Source organism: Ursus maritimus, unplaced genomic scaffold (assembly GCF_017311325.1).
Source record: "Ursus maritimus isolate PB19 unplaced genomic scaffold, ASM1731132v1 scaffold_7, whole genome shotgun sequence".
NCBI lineage: Eukaryota > Metazoa > Chordata > Mammalia > Carnivora > Ursidae > Ursus > Ursus maritimus.
Window position 1 is genome coordinate 14,419,621 of NW_024426885.1, and position 17,818 is coordinate 14,437,438.

The following is a 17,818-nucleotide window of genomic DNA, read 5'->3' on the forward strand; positions in this document are numbered from 1 at the left end:
GAGGTACAGAAGAATTAGTTACTTGATGGTTAGACTACCTAGTGAGAATTCAAAATAAGGTAACATCACTTAGTTAAATAAGCTTCCCAATGAGATAATAAGAAAACTTCATCCTTCTTAAGTAAAGCATATTTAAAATGACATTGCACAGTACTCTCTATGGCTGAAAACTTCTACAATACTGCTAATTTTGCTTCTTCTACCTAGAATATCTTTCTTCTCTTTATCCCCACAACAAACTCTAATTCATCTTTTAAGATTCATCTCCTAATTTTTCAAAAGGTAAACAATAAATTAGGACACAAAATTCGTAACACATGACACTAAATAACTAGCTAACTTCCTTAATTTACAAAGAACTCATATAAATCAGTAAGAACAAAAATGTAGAAAGATGAACAAAGAATATGAACAGATTGTTCACAGGAAAATAAAAAGAAATTTAAGCGATCAATAAATTCAGAGAAGTAAATTCAACATAATGCAAAAGCAAAGAAATGTGAATTAAGTCAACAATAAAAATTTTATTTTTGCTTGTCAGATTGGCAAAGATTAAAGTCAGTGTTAATGCCTAGATTGGCAATGGTATAGGCTAATAATACAAGAAAACAGTCACTCTCCTATAGAGTTGGTAGGAAAATTAATTAATTCACTGCTGAAAGGAGTCTAATTTGGCGTTAAGTCTGTTAATATTTTCCTCTGACCTAGCAGTTTCATTAGTAGATTTTACCACCCAAATATAGTCACAAAAGTATAGAGGGATATGTACTCAGACAATTAGAGGCCTCCATTGATGGTCATGTAGGTTGTTTCCCGATTTTTATTCTTATTTTGTTTTGTTTTCTGAAATCACAACCAGTCCCTCCACCTGTGCACCATTTCCTATCTTCTCTGGGAACTTTACTTCTCTCTTGAATTTTCAACTCTACTTCTCCATGGGCTCTGATCCATCATCATTTAATATGTTCAAATATCTCCTGTCTCAAAAGACAGAAGTGAAAAAAGTATAATACATGACCCACTAAAAGCCCTCCCCTGGGCTACTGAACTTTGTCATCCAGAGAAACTTCACTTCAAGGCCTTGTGGGCGCTTATGATCACCATTTCTTCTGCTCTCACTGCTCAACCTATTACAACCTGGCCTCTGCCTTTCCTCACTTCCTACCTCCATCTGTTGCTTTCCCTAAAGATCATGAGGGACCTCCCATGACTGCTTCTTAGTCTTCATGGTTGACAATTTGGCGGCATTTAACATGGGCTGATCACTCCCTCAAACACTCTCCCGAAGATGATCTCCCTCTCACACAGTAATGTGTCCTGCCTACCTTTCACACTCTTCACTGGCCTTTTTCTTCTTCTTGCTTTGAAAATCCTGGTATTCCTCAGGGTCCTATTATCTTCTTTCAATACATTTTTCTTAGGTGACTCCCGAATTTAACAGTTCCAGCCCAAATCTCCCTTGGAGCTCTTGACTTTTATACCCAACTTTCCGACATTTATACTCAAATCTGCCATTTGGTTAATTCCTATCACCCCTTCAGACCTCAGTCTGAAGGTCACTTGTTAGGGGAGATCTTCCTTCACTCCTAGTCCAGGTTAAGTTTCCTTATTATATGTTTTCACCTCATTTTATACTTCTCCATTTGAAGCAGTCATCGATTCATAATTATCTCTTTCATACTACTGGAGACAGAGCATTAAACAAAACAAAGTCCTGCCATTACAGAGTTTAAAGTTTCATATGAAAATGTTATGATATACATTCAGACGGATGGGTTTTGTGAAAGTACAAAGACCAACAGTACTAGGTACTATGGAAGCAAATCTATTAAAATAAATCCATATTTCTGGAAGAAAGGATACAAAATAGAGGGCTCCTACAGTATTTGTGGTATCAAGGACTTTCTTCTTTATCACTTTTTTTGAGGAATAATTTACATAAAGTACATCCACTTAACAACATACAATTCTATGAGTTTTGGCTTTCACATACACTTGTGAAAGCACCACCACAGTCAAGAAACTGTGTATTTCTATCAATCCCAAAAGCTTCCTCTGCCCCTCTGCAATTCATTCATTCTGACCCAGGCAACCACTGGTCCGCTTGTTGTCACTTGCCTGCTTGTTGTCACACACAGTTTGCATTGTATATAGTATGTTTTCTTTTGTGTCTAGCTTCTTTCAGTCACCATATCATTTTGAGATGCATCCATGTTGTGTGTGAGCAGATTTGTTATTTTTTATCTCTGAGTATTTCACTGCATGGGCACACCAATTTTTTTTTTAGCAATTTACCTCTTAATGGACATTTAAGTTATGTTCAGTTTTTGGCTACTGTGAATGAAGTTACTAAAAACTTAGTGTGGACCCTAGAGTTTCACTTCTCTGGTGTATGTAGTTGTAGAATGGCTGGGTCATATGGTAAATGCATATTTAATGTTTTAAGAAACTGCAAAACAATTTCCAAACAATTAATGTACCATTAATTTTATATTCCCATCACTACCATATGAATTTCAGATGCTCCACGTTCTTGCCAATACTTGATATGACCAGTGTTTTTAATTTTAATTAAATGCATGTACAGTATATTACATTGTGGTTTTAATTTATATTTTCCTGATGACTAAAGATATTGAGTATCTTTTCATATGTTCATTGGTCATCAGTATAGGCCCTTTTGTGAAGTTCAAATCTTTTTCCCCTTTTAGAATCAGTTTTGTTATTTCTTATTATTAAGTTGTAAGGGTTCATTATATTCTAGATAACAGTACCTAGGAGATATATATATATATTGGAAATATTTTCTCCAAGTCTGTGGTTTGTCTTTTGATTTTCTTAATAGTGTTTTTTTTTAATTTACTTGAAATACAATGTATTTTTTTTCTTTTATGGTTCATGTTTCTGTGTCTCATCTAAGAAATCATTGCCTACTCCAAGATGGCCAAGATTTCCTATTATGTTTTCTTCTGGGAGTTTCATGATGTTAGCTTTAATGTTTAGGTATAAGTCCATTCTGAGTTAATGTTTACTATGGTGTGAAGTAATATTTAAGAATCATCGTTTTGCAAGGGATGTCCAATTGATCCAGCACCATTTACTGAAAAGACTTTCCCTTCCCCACTGAATTGCCTTGCTATTTATGAATGCCTTGCTTTGTTGACAATCAATTGACCCTACATGTATAAGACTATTTCCGGACTCTTTCATTCCAGTGGTACCTATATGCCTATTTTTAAGCCAGGGATACATTATCTTGATTACTATAGCTTTTTAGCCAAATTTTAAATCAGGGAGTATAAATCCCTAAAATTTGTTCTTTTAAAAAATGTTGGCTGTTCTAAGTGATTTACATTTCCATATAAATATTAGAATCAGCTTGTCAAGGCATAATAAAACTTAATGGGATTTTTACTGAGATACTGTTGAACCTATGATCAATTTGAAGAGGATTGACCTATTAACAAAATTGAATTTTCTAATCCATGATTATGATATATCTATTTATTTAGGTCTTCTTAATTTCTCTCAGCAATGCTCTGTAGTTTATAGTGCAGAAGTCCCTCACGTCTTTTGTTAAATTTGTTTCTATTTTGTTTTTTGATGATGTTTAAATGGTATTTTTAGTCCATTTTTCTATTGTTTGCTGTTAGTATATAAGAATTCAACTGCTTTTTTTTTTTCTTTAGAGAAAGAGAGTTGGTGGGGAGGGGTACAGGGAAAGGGAAAGAGAGTATCTTAAGCAAGCTCCATGCTGGGCGGACCTGAGATCATGACCTGAGCCGAAATCAAGGGTCAGACACTTAATCGACTGAACCACCCAGGTGCCCCTCAACTGATTTTTAAATATATACCTTGTATCCTATAACCTTACCATATTGACTTACTAATTTTAGTAATTGTTTTGTAAATTCCTTATAATTTTCTATGTAAACAGTCATGTAATCTATAAATAGAGGCAATTTTATTTTGTCTCATTGAAATGGCTAAAATGGCTAGAACATCCAGAGCTGTACTGAATGGAAGTGATAAGAATGGGTATCCTTGCCTTATTCTCAGTCTTCGTGGGGAAAGTATTTAATATGTCACCATTTCGAATAATATTGGTATCCAATATTTCACCATTAAGTGTAATATTAGCTGTAGGCTTTTCAAACAGGTTCTTTATCTGGTCGAGAAAGTTCCCTTCTATTCCTGGTTTTCTAAGATTTATAAAGGATTGTATAGATCCATTTACCAATCCTCTTTTCCAGTCTTTGATGTGATAGCTGTCATATATGCATATAGTATGCATGTATACAAATTGCCTCTGCATACATTATAAATTCCACAAGACAATATAGTATTTGCTTTAATCAATCATAGCTATCTTTTAAAGAGAAAAAAAGGTATTTATAATTATCCACGTATTTGCCATCTCTGTTTATTTCATTAAACACGATCCAAGTGTTTCTCTGGTATCATTTTTGCTTCTACATGGAGGAGTTCCTTTAGAATTTCTTGCCGTTCAGGCATGATGCCAATGGATTCCCTTAACTTTTATCTGAAAATGTCTTTTTTAAACTTAATTTTTGAAGGATATTTTCACTGGATATGGAAAATTTTCTTTCAACACCTCCAAGATGTTATTCCACTGTCTTCTTGACTTTATCATTTCTAGTGACAGGTGCATAGTCATTAAGGTTATTGTTGCCTGTTTTCAAGATTTTCTCTCTCTCTTTGGCTTCTTAATAGTTTGACTATTATTAAGTGGCTAGGCATGGATTTTTTTGAATTTATCCTATTTGGGTTTGCTGATCTTGAATCTGCAAATTAAAGTCTTTTAGAAAATTTAAGAAATTTTCCGCCATGATTTCTTGAAATATATTTTCTGTCAATTCTCTTTCTTTTCCTTCAAAGACTCCAGTTCCTTGAATGTTAGACCTTTTAAAATTGTTCCCCAGGTCCCTAAGTTTCTAATTTTTTGTTTCATTTAATTTTTAAAAAATTTTTCCTCTCTTTTTCAGATTGGATAATTTCTATTGATCTATCTTCATGTTCATGGGCTCTTCTCTCAGTTCCACTCTGGTATTAAGCTCATTCAGTGACATTTTTATTTCAGATAATGTATTTTTCAGTTCTAATACATTTTTTCTTTTTTTTTTTACACTTTCTACTTCTCCACTGAGATTACCTATCTTTTCATCTATTGCAAATGTATCTTCCTTAACTCACTGAGCATAGCTCAATAATAGCTGCTATAAAGTATTTGATAATTCCAATATCTAGATCACTGTGTGTTTGGCATCTCATGGTTTTCTTTTGACACCAGGTCACATTTCACCAATTCTTCAGGGGTCAAGTAATTTTGGATTACATCCTGAACATTGTGAATGTCATTCTGTGGAGACTTTGGATTTTTTTGATCATAGCCATCCTAATGGGTGTGAAGTGGTATTTCTTTGTGGGTTATATTTTATTTAGATTTTATTTTATTTGAGAGAAAGAGAGAGCGAGCATGAGCAGAGTGAGGGGCTGAGGGAGAAGCAGACGTTCCACTGAGCAGGGAGCCAGATGTGGGGCTTAATCCTGGGACTCCGGGATCATGACCTGAGCAGATGCTTAACCAACTGAGCCACCCAGGTGCCCTCTCTTTGTGGTTTTGATTTCCATTTCTCCAATGACTAGTGATGTGGAACACCTTTTCATGTGCTTATTGGCCATATCTTTGGAGAAATGTTTATTCAAGTCCTTTGTCCATTTTTTAACTGAGTTATTTTTTTGGTGTTGAGTTGTAGTTCTTCATATATTCTGGACATTAGAAGCACCTGGCTGGCTCAGTTGGTAGAGCATATGACTCTTGATCTTGGGGTTGTGAGTTGAAGCCCTCCACTGGGTGCAGAGACTACTTAAAAAATACTCTGGATATTAATCCCTTATCAAAGATATAGTCTGCAAATATTTTCTTCCATAAAAAACACAACTCATTCTTTCTGTGAGTTGTGTTTTTACTGTCTTGACAGTGTCCTTTGATATACAAAAGATCTTAATTTTAATGAAATACAATTTACCTATTTTTTCTTTTGTTGACTGTGTTTCTGATATCCAAGAAATCATCTCCAAATCTAATATGAAGTGTTTCCTATATGATTTCTTCTAAGAGCTTTATTTACTTCTTAAGTTTAAGACTTTCATCCATTTTTAGCTATTTTTTGTATATCGTGTAAGATAAGGGCCCAACTTCATTTTTTTGTATGTGGTATCTAGTTTTCCCAGCTCCATTTTTTGAAAAGACTATCCTTTCCCATTGAATAGTCTTGGCACTCTTATAAAAAATCATTTGATCACATACATGAGGTTTTATATTTGAGCTCTCTATTCTATCCTGATTTTCTATATGTCTGTCCTTATTCTAGTACCACACTGTTTTGATTACTTTGGCATTTTAGTAAGTTTTGAAATCAGGATGTGTGAGTCCTCCAACTTTGTTCTTCTTTTTCAAGATAGTTTTGGCTCTTTGGGATCCTTTGGGATTTCATATGAATTTTAGGATGGGTTTTCTCAACGCTGTTAAGATTTTGATAGAGATTACACTGAATCTGTACATCATTTTGGGTAATAATGTCATCTTAACAATACTAAGTTTTCCAATCCATGAACATGGGATGTCTTTCCACTTATATGGGTGTTCTTTAATTTCTTTGAGCAACGTTTTATATGGTTTTCAATGGATAAGTCTTTTACCTCCTTGGTTAAGTTTATTCCTAAGTATTTTATTCTTTTTGATACTATTATAAATGGAATTTTAAAAATTGTTTCCTTTTTGAATCACTTATTGCTCATACATAGAAATGCAACTTATTTTTGTGTGTTGATTTTGTATACTGCAACTTTGCTATATTTATTTATTAGTTCTAGCAGGGTTTTTTTGTGGTATCCTTAGGTGTTCTATATATAAGAGCATATCATCTGGGGACAGAGACAATTTTACTTTTTCCTTTCCAATGTAGATGCTTTTTATTTCTTTTTCTTGCCTAATTGATTTGGCTAAAATTTCTAATACTAAGTTGGATTGAAGTGGTGATATCCATGACTTTTTGCAGAAAGTTAGTTTTAAAGTATGTACCTATGTAACTTTGTATTCTAACTTGTTATTGAAAATACACATCAATATCACCTAAGGGATTTTTTAAAAAGTTATGTTCCCTATCCTCTCCCACAGATTCTGATTCAATAAGTCTTGAATGAGATTCAAGTGTGTAATATTTTTTAAAGCTTTCCAGATTGTGTGCCTCTGTCCTACTCTCTCTAGCCAAAGTAATTTATCTCTGAGAACCTTATTTCCTTCATCTATGAAATGAGACTAAAAAGTATAATCCCCACATTTTTTGAGGGCTTAATTATGTTGCAGGCAGCATTCTATGTACTTCAGCATTATTTCATTGAATCCTCACAACTACCTTTGTAAAGGTCATTACACCCAACCCCCAACTTTACAGCTGGGGAAACTGAACCAAAGAAAAGTTTAGCATCTTTCCCCAAATCACACAACTATTAAATGGTAAAATTAAGATTTAAATGAAATTAACATGACATTAGCATTCATAATCTTTAGGATGGTGGTCGTTATATAGTATAAGCCTGATGAATATTACTTAAAATAGTAGTTGTCATATGCAAAGCAAAACAATAAATTATTCATACTGATAGCTCCAAGTCAATAAAAAAGTTAAATGTTTTTATTATTCTCCATTTACTAAAGGCATCAAAGTAATGGTACATTTTAGAAAGGCTTCCATTAAAAACTAATTTCCATCTAATATCATTTATATTTTCATTCTCTACTTCCTCAACTCTCACTGACTCCAATCTATTACTACCAGTCTTTTTCTACTGCTCTACTCTATGCTACTGCACTTGACAATCTTCTGATTGTCAAATTAATATCCTATTTTGTTTTCCACTAATTTGAGGAAAACATATTTCTTTTGGTTTCTAAAATATTACTCTCTGCTGGTTCTCCTCTTGCCCTTTTTCACTACTCTGTCCCATTCTTTTTCTTTCTTTCCCTAAATGTAATGCTTTCCCAGTTTCTGGTTTTGGTTTTTGCTCCTCATCTATGTTCCCTCTATACGTTTTCTCTGAATGATGTCACCAACTCCTTTGGATTCAGTCCCAAACCTAATGCTCTAGCTCTGAACTCTCCTACCAGCTTCACAACCAAATCTTCCCCTGCCACCTGGGCATCTTCCCCTGTATATTCCATAGACATCTCCTACTAAAAATACCTGAAATAAAACTCAGTCATTTTGTCTGGAAAAGACTATAGTTCCAACAGGCTTTCCTACCTCTGCTCTTCCTCCTGGTACCATATTCTACCCAATCTCTGACATATGAAAACTATAATTCATCCCTAACTTTCTCTATTTTTGTTCATATTAATCAGTGATAAAGTCCTATCATTATTCTTAAACATCTCTTTAATTTGCCCTCTCTTCTCTTTGGCAATTTCTTCCGTTCAGGATCTTATCACAGATTGCAATAACCTACAGGCTAGGGTTCCTGAAATGAAATTTTCCCCACCCCACTGTGTAACCTTGTTTCCTAGTTTAAATTGTATTGACAGTAAAATGGGGATCATCACACCAGTCCTACCCCTATTATAGCTTCTATCCCATTGTACTATAAATATCTGCTTACATATTTGATTCTTCCACTTTTTAGTTTTATATTCCCATGACCTAGAACAATGCCTGTCACATACCAGAGAGTAATAGATATTTGTTTTTTGAATGAATGACTAAATGCTCATGTCACACCTACTACTAAAGACCTTGAGACTGTTCACAATAAAAGATACATTTCCATTAGGATAATTAAGATAAAGGTAAAAGAATAGCTACGGAATAGCCAATTTACTTATGAAAATGTTAAATTTCTGCAAAATTCATTTGTTCAAAATAAGTTATTTTTGTTGATGACAGATAAATGAGGTGGGACTATATACTCATACCTCTCTTCAAAATGTTTGCCTGGTTTTCTAAGTCAGATATTTCAATCTTGACATTTTCTTTTATCAAAAGCTTTCTTTTCTTTGTTACTTCATACTCATTATTGAAGTCTGTAATTTCCTTAATAAATTTTTCTTCCTCCTCTGTTACTTTTTTCTTTGTAGCCCCCTGAAAAACAGAAACAAAAGATTAAATACAGGTGTTAATTGTAATTTTTCTCTGGTGATTTAAAATGCAATCATTTGGAATTATTAGCAACAAAAATATAAAATTATACTTCCTGGTGTTATCACAAAAATGCGTTATTCCCCCAGCAATATTAATAAAAAAGTGAAGTTATTACATACTAATAACCAACTATTTCCACATGAAAGTTTTATCCTTAATGTTTTGGGAGTATTATTGAGATAGAAATTCTACTACTTATCATTATATCTGTGTTTATTTATGTATTAAACTTACAGCCATAGGTGCCATTTTGTCATTGCAATATAAAATTGGGTAAAATATTAAATGTCCAAAGGAATTACTCAAAGGAATTACTGCTATAGAAAAAACAAATAAAGAAATCCAAGGAAATCTTTTAAGATATAGACAAAGGAGGTAAAATTATATATTTATTTCCAATTCAGTGCTATAAGATAGTTTACATTTTATGAAACATCAATATGAAGAAGAAATAAGAATTTCCCAAAACTCTGAGCAATGATAGAACCTAAATATTACTGTATTTTTCTATTTTTTCTAAGAAATGTCAACTAATTGTGAACGAGAAACTGGCCATGTCATGCATAAGCACAAAGTCTGTTGGTTCTGACTTCAGATAAATATTTTTAATATTTTAAAATGTATTTTCTTTGAAATGTCAATTAAGTATAAGTCACATTCCTAAACTGGCCCTGTCATTTAAAACTACTGAGTCTGTTGGTTCTCACTTAAGATAAAAAGATAAACAAAATCTATTGCTTCACCAAGATCCATGAATATGCCTAAAGTGTGAACCTCTCTGCCTTTCAAAAGCATTAAAACCAAGGTCTCAAAGCCTGAGCATTTCAAATCAGTTTCACTGGGTTTTTTAATGCTTATTACAATTGCAAATAATTTCTATATTGCATCCCTGCCAATAGAATTCTTTCAAACTATATTACTCTACCAACTGGTTTTAAATAGCACTTAATACTTTTCCATATCTGAACAGGACTATCTGCCAATATGCATACAGATAATTTTCTAAAAGTACATGTAAGTATATTTAAATACTTTTCAATACAGTTAGTGAAATAGATATTTCTAAGTGGCTGGAGGCTTACAAAGGTTTGGAGAAGCATATTCCTCTGGCTTGTAATTTCACTGCACTGTCTTTCTAAGGCACTTTCATGAATTTTCCAAAGCTGTAAGAGGAAGGTTTTTTCAGAAAACTGCTGAACCTTTAAATTGAAAAAAACAGAAATCAGAATGAAACAATTAGTTAAACATTTTAGGGTGCCTTAGCTAACAGAATATAACTGCACAGTATAAGATATTTTCTGTACTAACCTTAAATGCTAAATAAAATTCACATTAAACATCTTACTTTATATGCACTATCATATATTATTTTATAAGTGTTCTATCATCACAAGTTTTATAGTTTTTCCCCCAATAAGACTATAGGCCCCTCACTGGCAGAAAATGTGTTTTCCTTTTTCTTTACAATACCTAACACATTTCTTAGCCTAGGTATCAAAAGCTTTTTGACTACACATATTAAACTCTGCTTCAAGACAGCATGTGTTAAAGAACAAGTTCCTATTCTCATCACTTATAAGGAAGATATGGATGAATTAAACATGTATACAGTATGACTAATAAAATGAGATAAAATCTACAAACCATAGGCAAAAACCCAGTCCCATGGCTATAGTTATACTAAGAAAAACACAGATCTGCTAAAGTCCTCAAATGCTTTTGAGAACTCATTTTTTATTTTAGTACCTCATTTGGTTCTAGTTAGCAAAAGACATAATAAACATTAATATTGGATATGTAACCATTATTTCATTTGGGCCATAAAGAATAACATCTCCTGAGACCATGAATATTGAAATGAAAAGTCAGGAAGCTTTAATATATAAAAGCTTAAATTGATGCCAGACTGGGAATAATCTTTCCTCTATATTCAGTACTGGCCCTCATAAGAAAGCATCACTTTTAGTTTGGGGCTGTTCCCATCTCCACAGTGAAAAGAAAAAGGAAATAAGTTCAATTTAAATTGCAGAAAGCAAGATTTATGTTAGCCATAAGAACTTCCTGAAGGTGAGAGACAGGGTGTGAAATCTCTGTCCCAGAAGATAGTGAATAGTAAAGAGCTTAAGAATAGTCTAGTCCAGAGGCAAAGGGTTGGCCTGAAAGATATTTTGAAACGATATGGCTAAAAAGTCCTGGAAATGTTGGCATTAAAAAAGTAACAGAAAAAAAAGTAATGGAAATAAAACAGAAAATATGGTCTTGCATATATATATATATATATATATATATAATATCATGGCACATCTGCTCACACCTTCAGTACTTGGTGCTGTTCTCATCAACTCTATCTTGAGAAAGACATCAACAGAGAATGATGAAAGAGATGCAATTTTCATGACCAAAGAAACTCAGAAAATACTTTTCAAGTTGGGGGAAGGAAGAATGGGGCAGTTAATTATTTTATTGTCTAAGAAGACAGAAATTAGAACACATATGGCCAGATTTATGAAATCATACAGAAAATGGTAACAACAGCAAACAAGAGTATGATCATGAATTCTATCACATTTTTTAGAATAAGAAAATACTTCAGAGCTATTTATTATATAAATGAGCATAAAATGAGTTCTGGAAAAGTGAAATTCCTTAACAAAGATTATATAATTAATTACGGGCAAACACAGGACTAAAATCCAGCTCTTCTGACTTCCTTTCTCCTAAATTAGAACTAGAACTATTTCAAAGTAATAGAGATACTTCTGGAACTAAAAGGGACTTTAGTCTCTGATTAAGGCAGAAAATGAAAGAATGTAAGTTTGAGAGAAAAATTACCGGAACTCAATGAGAGAAGGTTGTTTGCGGTATATACCTAACTCTCAGAGTTGCTATTCTGGACAGTAACCATGAATGCTTGCAAACTGCTTTGAGACCAAATATTGAGCTGGATAAATTTGGTTTAATTCAATAAGGTATGTCACGTATGAATCAAAATTCCTGAATTCTAATTGTTCCCACCACTGATCTATGTGAAAGACCTATATCGAAACCCAAAAATGAAGAAAATAGTACTTATCAGGCTAAGAAATTTTTAAATAAGACATAACCAAATTTATTATTCAGGTTCAGAAAAGCCTTATGGTAAGAAATAAAAAATTAAGATGTCCCATTCCAGCTATCACCAACTAAGACCTAAAATTACCACTGAACTCATGTCCTCTTTCCTAAAAAAGAAAATAATTATTAAAGAGAGCTATTAGACAAGTTGTCATTTAACTGGAATATTTTACCATAATCTGAAAAATGAAACCTATATACCCTAAATGAAAAGTAGAGAGCTACTCAAAAGCTTTATAAGAAAGGTATATCTATCATTTTCCTCTTCCCCTAATCTTCTATGGGGAATTATCATTTTGAGGTCTTTTCTGCTTCTTTGTTGTTGTTGTTTTTATTATTATTGGCCTGCATCTCCTCATCATTCCCACTTTCTGGCTTATATTCTGTCTTTGTCTTTTATTTCCACATTTTCCTCTTTAAATCAACCAGAAAAGTTCCAGGGTCAATAACTACAGAAAAATTACAGTAACACTAATTTTTAAATTCACTTAGGATCTGTGATGGACACAATAAAAACCGGACTTGGCAAGTAAAGGAAAAAGAATAGAAAAAGAGGCAGGAGTTTGAGAAATCTCAAGTCAGTAAGGTTAAAAAGAGCAGATGCCCACAATATGATGATTCGCATGGTGAAGACAGCGGTAAGTTAGGGTTGCAGGAGCTACATGGGTCTATTATTAATAGGGTTCTTTCATATTTTAAGGAAACTGAAAGGACAAAGACTTTTTGGATCTTCCCAGCTCCTCTCTGCCAAGTGTAAGTTGTTACTCTTAAAAAGTGAAATCGCTTTTCATGGCCACCTATTTGCAGAATGTGTTTCTCCTTATTCCTTTTGTTCTTTCTCTTATCAGAACCAATTCCTTAAACTATTTTTCACACTCTTGTGTTTGAAAACCAGACCTACTGATGTGTAAAATTTAGGTAAATAATTCCAGATATAACCCCAAACATATTGCTATGATCACAAGACAAGGTCATTTCACAGAATAAATTATCATCAGAAACATCTCTTTTGTCGTAAAAATGATGGGTGGGGATCAGAATTGAAAAGATATTAGAAGAAATGTAAAACTGAGACTTAAAAATAATTTTAACTAAGGTATAATTGACACATAACATTATATTAGTTTTGAGTGTACAACAAAATGATTTGATATGTATATACACTGCCAAATGATTACCACAGCAAGTCTAGTTACCATTTGCCACCGAAGTTATAAAATCTTTTTTTTTTCTTGTAAGGAGAACTTTTTAAGATTTATTCTCTTAGCAACTTTCAATACCACTGACTATGGTCACCATGCTATGTATTATGACCTGAGGACTTATTTATTTTATAACTTTGTAGCCTTTGATCCTCTGCACCCATTTTGCCCAACCCCAAACTCTTCTCCACTGGTAACCATCAATCTATTCTCTGTATCTATTATTTTGGTTTTTCTTTGTTTGTATGTTTTGTTTTTTTAGATTCCACATATAAGTGAAATTAGATGGTATTTGTCTTTATCTGATTTATTTCACTTGGCATAATACCCTCAAAGTCCATCCATGTTATTGAAAATGGCAAGATTTCATTTTTTATGGCTGAGTGGTAGTATTCCATTATATATTTACCGACCTCTTCTTTATCCATTCATCCATTGATGGATACTCAGGTTGTTTCCATATCTTGGCTACCATAAATAGTGCTGCAATGAACATAGGGTACACATATCTTTTCGAATTACTGCTCCCATTTTCTTTGGATAAATACTCAGAAGTGGAATTGCTGGATCATATGGTAGTTCTGTTTTTAATTTTCTGAGGAAACTCCATACCATTTTCCATAGTAGTTGCCCCATTTGCATTCCTACCAACAGTGCAAGAGGGTTCCCTTTCACCACATTCTTGCCAACACTTGTTATTTCTTGTCTTTTTGATTATAATCATCTTAACAGATATGAGGTGATATCATATTGGGGTATTGATTTGCATTTCCCTGACAATTAGTAATGTTGAGCATATTTCCATGTGCCTGTTGACCATCTGGTATGTCTTCTTTGGAAAAATATTTATTCAGATCCTCTACCCATTTTTTTTTTAAAGATTTTATTTATTTGACAGAGATAGAGACAGCCAGCGAGAGAGGGAACACAAGCAGGGGGAGTGGGAGAGGAAGAAGCAGGCTCATAGCGGAAGAGCCTGATGTGGGGCTCGATCCCATAACGCCGGGATCACGCCCTGAACTGAAGGCAGACGCTTAACCGCTGTGCCACCCAGGCGCCCCCTTCTACCCATTTTTAAATCAGATTGTTTTTTGGTGCATGCCCGCCAGCTTTAATAAGGCAGTGGGAGAGTTCAGGGGTAGGGCACATCCACTGGTGTTAGCAGGGCAGCTGGAGAGTGCTGACTGTGCGCATGTGCCAGCGCTAGCAAGACAAAGGGAGAGTGCAAAAACGGTTCTAGCAAGTCAGCAAAATGGCACAAGGTGGAGGAAGAGCGCAAAAATGGCACCCACCTGTGCCTCCCTCTCTAGAGAGAGTCCCAACAGGCCCCTGTCCCTCGGGCAGATGCTTTAAGATTAGGAAATACATTTCTCCTTCACATATATATAGTCTAGGTGCTTTTCAAACTGCTGTTTTTGCACTAGTTCTGGGGCAAATGATTCTACACATGAGCCCTTTAAAAGCAGAACCTTAGTTCCCTACAGCCCTTTGGATCTCCTGGATGTAACAAGCACCACCGATTTTCAAAGCCAGATGTTTTGAGGGTTCATTTCTTCCATGTAAGTCTCAAGGGTAGGTGTGCCTGACGTTGGTATGTTTCTCAGGGAGAAGCTCCATATTTGTGAGCTCCCTCTTAATTATGGGTTGCTGTGCAAAGGTAAGAAGGGGTTCTGGTGAGACTACATCTCTGCCTCTCCCACCCATCTCAGTGCAGCCCCGTCTGTTATCCTTTGTTGTGGATGAATTTTTCAGCTAGTTTTCAGGTCTTTTTCAGAGGGAATTTTTCCATACATAGCTGTAGATTTGGTGTGTACGTGGGAGATGAGTTCAGATATTCCTATGCTGCCATCTTGAACCACCCACCAAAATATTTTTGAACACATCTTTCCCAATCAGGTTTGAATTGAGGCACTAATCTTACATCCATGGTAGCTTGGACATCTTTCAATAAATCAACATTTTAGAGACTACTAACTCTATATCCTAAGTTACCCTACATCAAGGGGCTACGACAACCAAAAGGGTAGAAGGTTCCTAGTAGTAGTAATACAAATTTCTTTCTCATCTCTCTTCTTCCTCTGACTACAAACGAAGAGAAATATTTGCATGCAGCCTTAAAGTTATATTCTAGAATCAAATAGCCAAACTTTGTCAGAAAATATTGCTGTTTTGGAAAATTTTAATTTATAGCAGTACCAACACTCTGGTTAATTCTGCTTCCCTCAGCAATAAAGATTTTTTTTTCTTTCCCTGTTTTATTCCTCTTGGAATATTTGGTTTTTCAACAGAGCTTATAGTTTTCCCAGTGAGCTGACTTATCTGGTCAACTAGGTCAGTTTTCAGCATAGCCATGATTTGTGACTCTTCACTACTCTTGCTGCCTTGGTGCCTTTAGGTATTTTTCTACCAGAAGAACTTGAAAATTGAAAATGACTGAGAATTCTAAATTAATGTTTAGGTCCAAGTAAGCAAAGTACAAAGCTACTCTTTGTTGTGGTTGCTGTTGTTTAAAATATTCTCAGACTTTAGGAACTGACATTTTGCTGATTAAATGATCTACCCCACAGCACAGGCAACTTTACATAAGAGAGTTATGTAGATTTCACATTTGTAAGCTCATGGCAATTGGGGGAAAGAATGTGTTATGACTATAATAAAAGACATTTTAAATGCTAGAGGACATCAATGAATGTTGTATCAACAACAGATATTAAGGTTTTGTAAAAGAAAAAGATCTATTTTTTATAAATGTATTTCTTTTTAAATTCAAATTCAATTAGCCAACATACAGTACATCATTAGTCTCAGATGTAGCATTCACAATATATCAGTTGTGTGTAACACCCAGATGTAGTACTTAAAGGAGAACTCACTATGACACAGGAATCCTAATATAAGAAGCTTCAATATCAGGAAATATTAATCCTTACAATGGCTCATAAGACTTTTCATGATCTGCACTCCCTTATTCACTGTCCAACCTTATCTTCTACTACTCTCCTCTTCACTCACTTTCTCCAGCCACATTGGCCTCCTTTTTATTCCTCGGACATACCAGGTGCACTCCCTACTTAATGACCTTTGTACTGGCTGTTCTCTCTGCCTGAAAATCTCTTTTCCCAGATACCCCCTGGTTCATTCCTTTACCTTAGTCAAGTCTTTGCTCATCTCTCATCTTTTCATTGAAGGTTATTAGGATGCCAGATAAGACCACTGCTATTTAAGTTTGTTCTGAAAGTTCTTATTAATGCAATATGGCAAGAAAAAGGAATAAGCGATACAATTATCAAAAAAACTAGTACTCAACTCTCTCTCATTTGTTTAGGCAAATGCTATTGTTACATACCTAGTAAATCCACATAAATCTACTGAAAAACTGTAAGAAATAAAAAAGTATTCAGTAAAAAGGTTAGTAACAAATAAATATCAAAAACTAAGTATCTTTTCTAGTTACCAACAATAAATAGAAAAAAGCATGGAAAAGATCTCATTCATAACAGCAACCAAATAAAGAAAACACAAATAAGCTTTAAAAAATACCTGAGACCTATATGGAAAAAAATAAAAAACTCTACTGAAGAACATAAAAGATCCAAATAAATAGAAAGATATGCTTTGTCCTTGAAGGCTAAGATTCAGAGATGGAAATACATCAATTTTTCCCAAATTATCACATAAATGTAGTATAGTCTGAATTAAAACCCAATAATTTTGTTTTGTTTGTTAGAATTTGACAAAATGATTTTAAATTTATCTAGAATAACAAAAAACCTGAAAAGAATCAGGAAAATTCTAAAAAAGAAACTATCCTCCCAGAGAATCAAAGATATTTAGAAGCTAATGTAATTAAGTAAATACAATACTGGTGCCAAAACAGACAGATTAATAGAAGGGTATAGACTATATAGAAACAAATACAGATGCATTACTGTATCATAAAGATGGTGCTTTTGGTCAATGAAGATCATGTGACATTTGCCCAGGCAAAAACAGAGGAAGAGTCATTTTTATTTAAGATATTAAAGAAAAAAAAACACTGGAAAAGTACTGGAAAAACACACTGTTTAAAATCTTAGAGTGGGGTAGGCTTTCCCAAGCCTGAGATGGATTTCAGGGACAAACAAATTAAGAAAAAGATAAAAAATACTAGCAACACAAACATTCTAAACTTTGACTAGATAAAATATGTCATAAAAAACCAAGCTACAAATAATAAAATCTGCAACAAATGACAAAGAAAGGGTAGTATCTGTAACATATAAAAGCTAGATGTCAATAAGAAAA

At 33.9% G+C, this 17,818-nt stretch overlaps 1 protein-coding gene across 1 annotated transcript in view; it reads right to left on the bottom strand.

The window, feature by feature from the left end:
• The window catches only part of CCDC172 (coiled-coil domain containing 172), a 52,806-nt gene that overhangs the window by 19,429 nt on the left and 15,559 nt on the right, over positions 1-17,818 (bottom strand). The window contains exons 3-4 of the mRNA XM_040623750.1: positions 10,301-10,417; positions 8,993-9,158 (exon numbers count right to left, since the gene is read on the bottom strand). Coding sequence (XP_040479684.1) covers positions 8,993-9,158; positions 10,301-10,417 — 283 coding nt within the window. The remainder of the gene's footprint in view (positions 1-8,992; positions 9,159-10,300; positions 10,418-17,818) is intronic.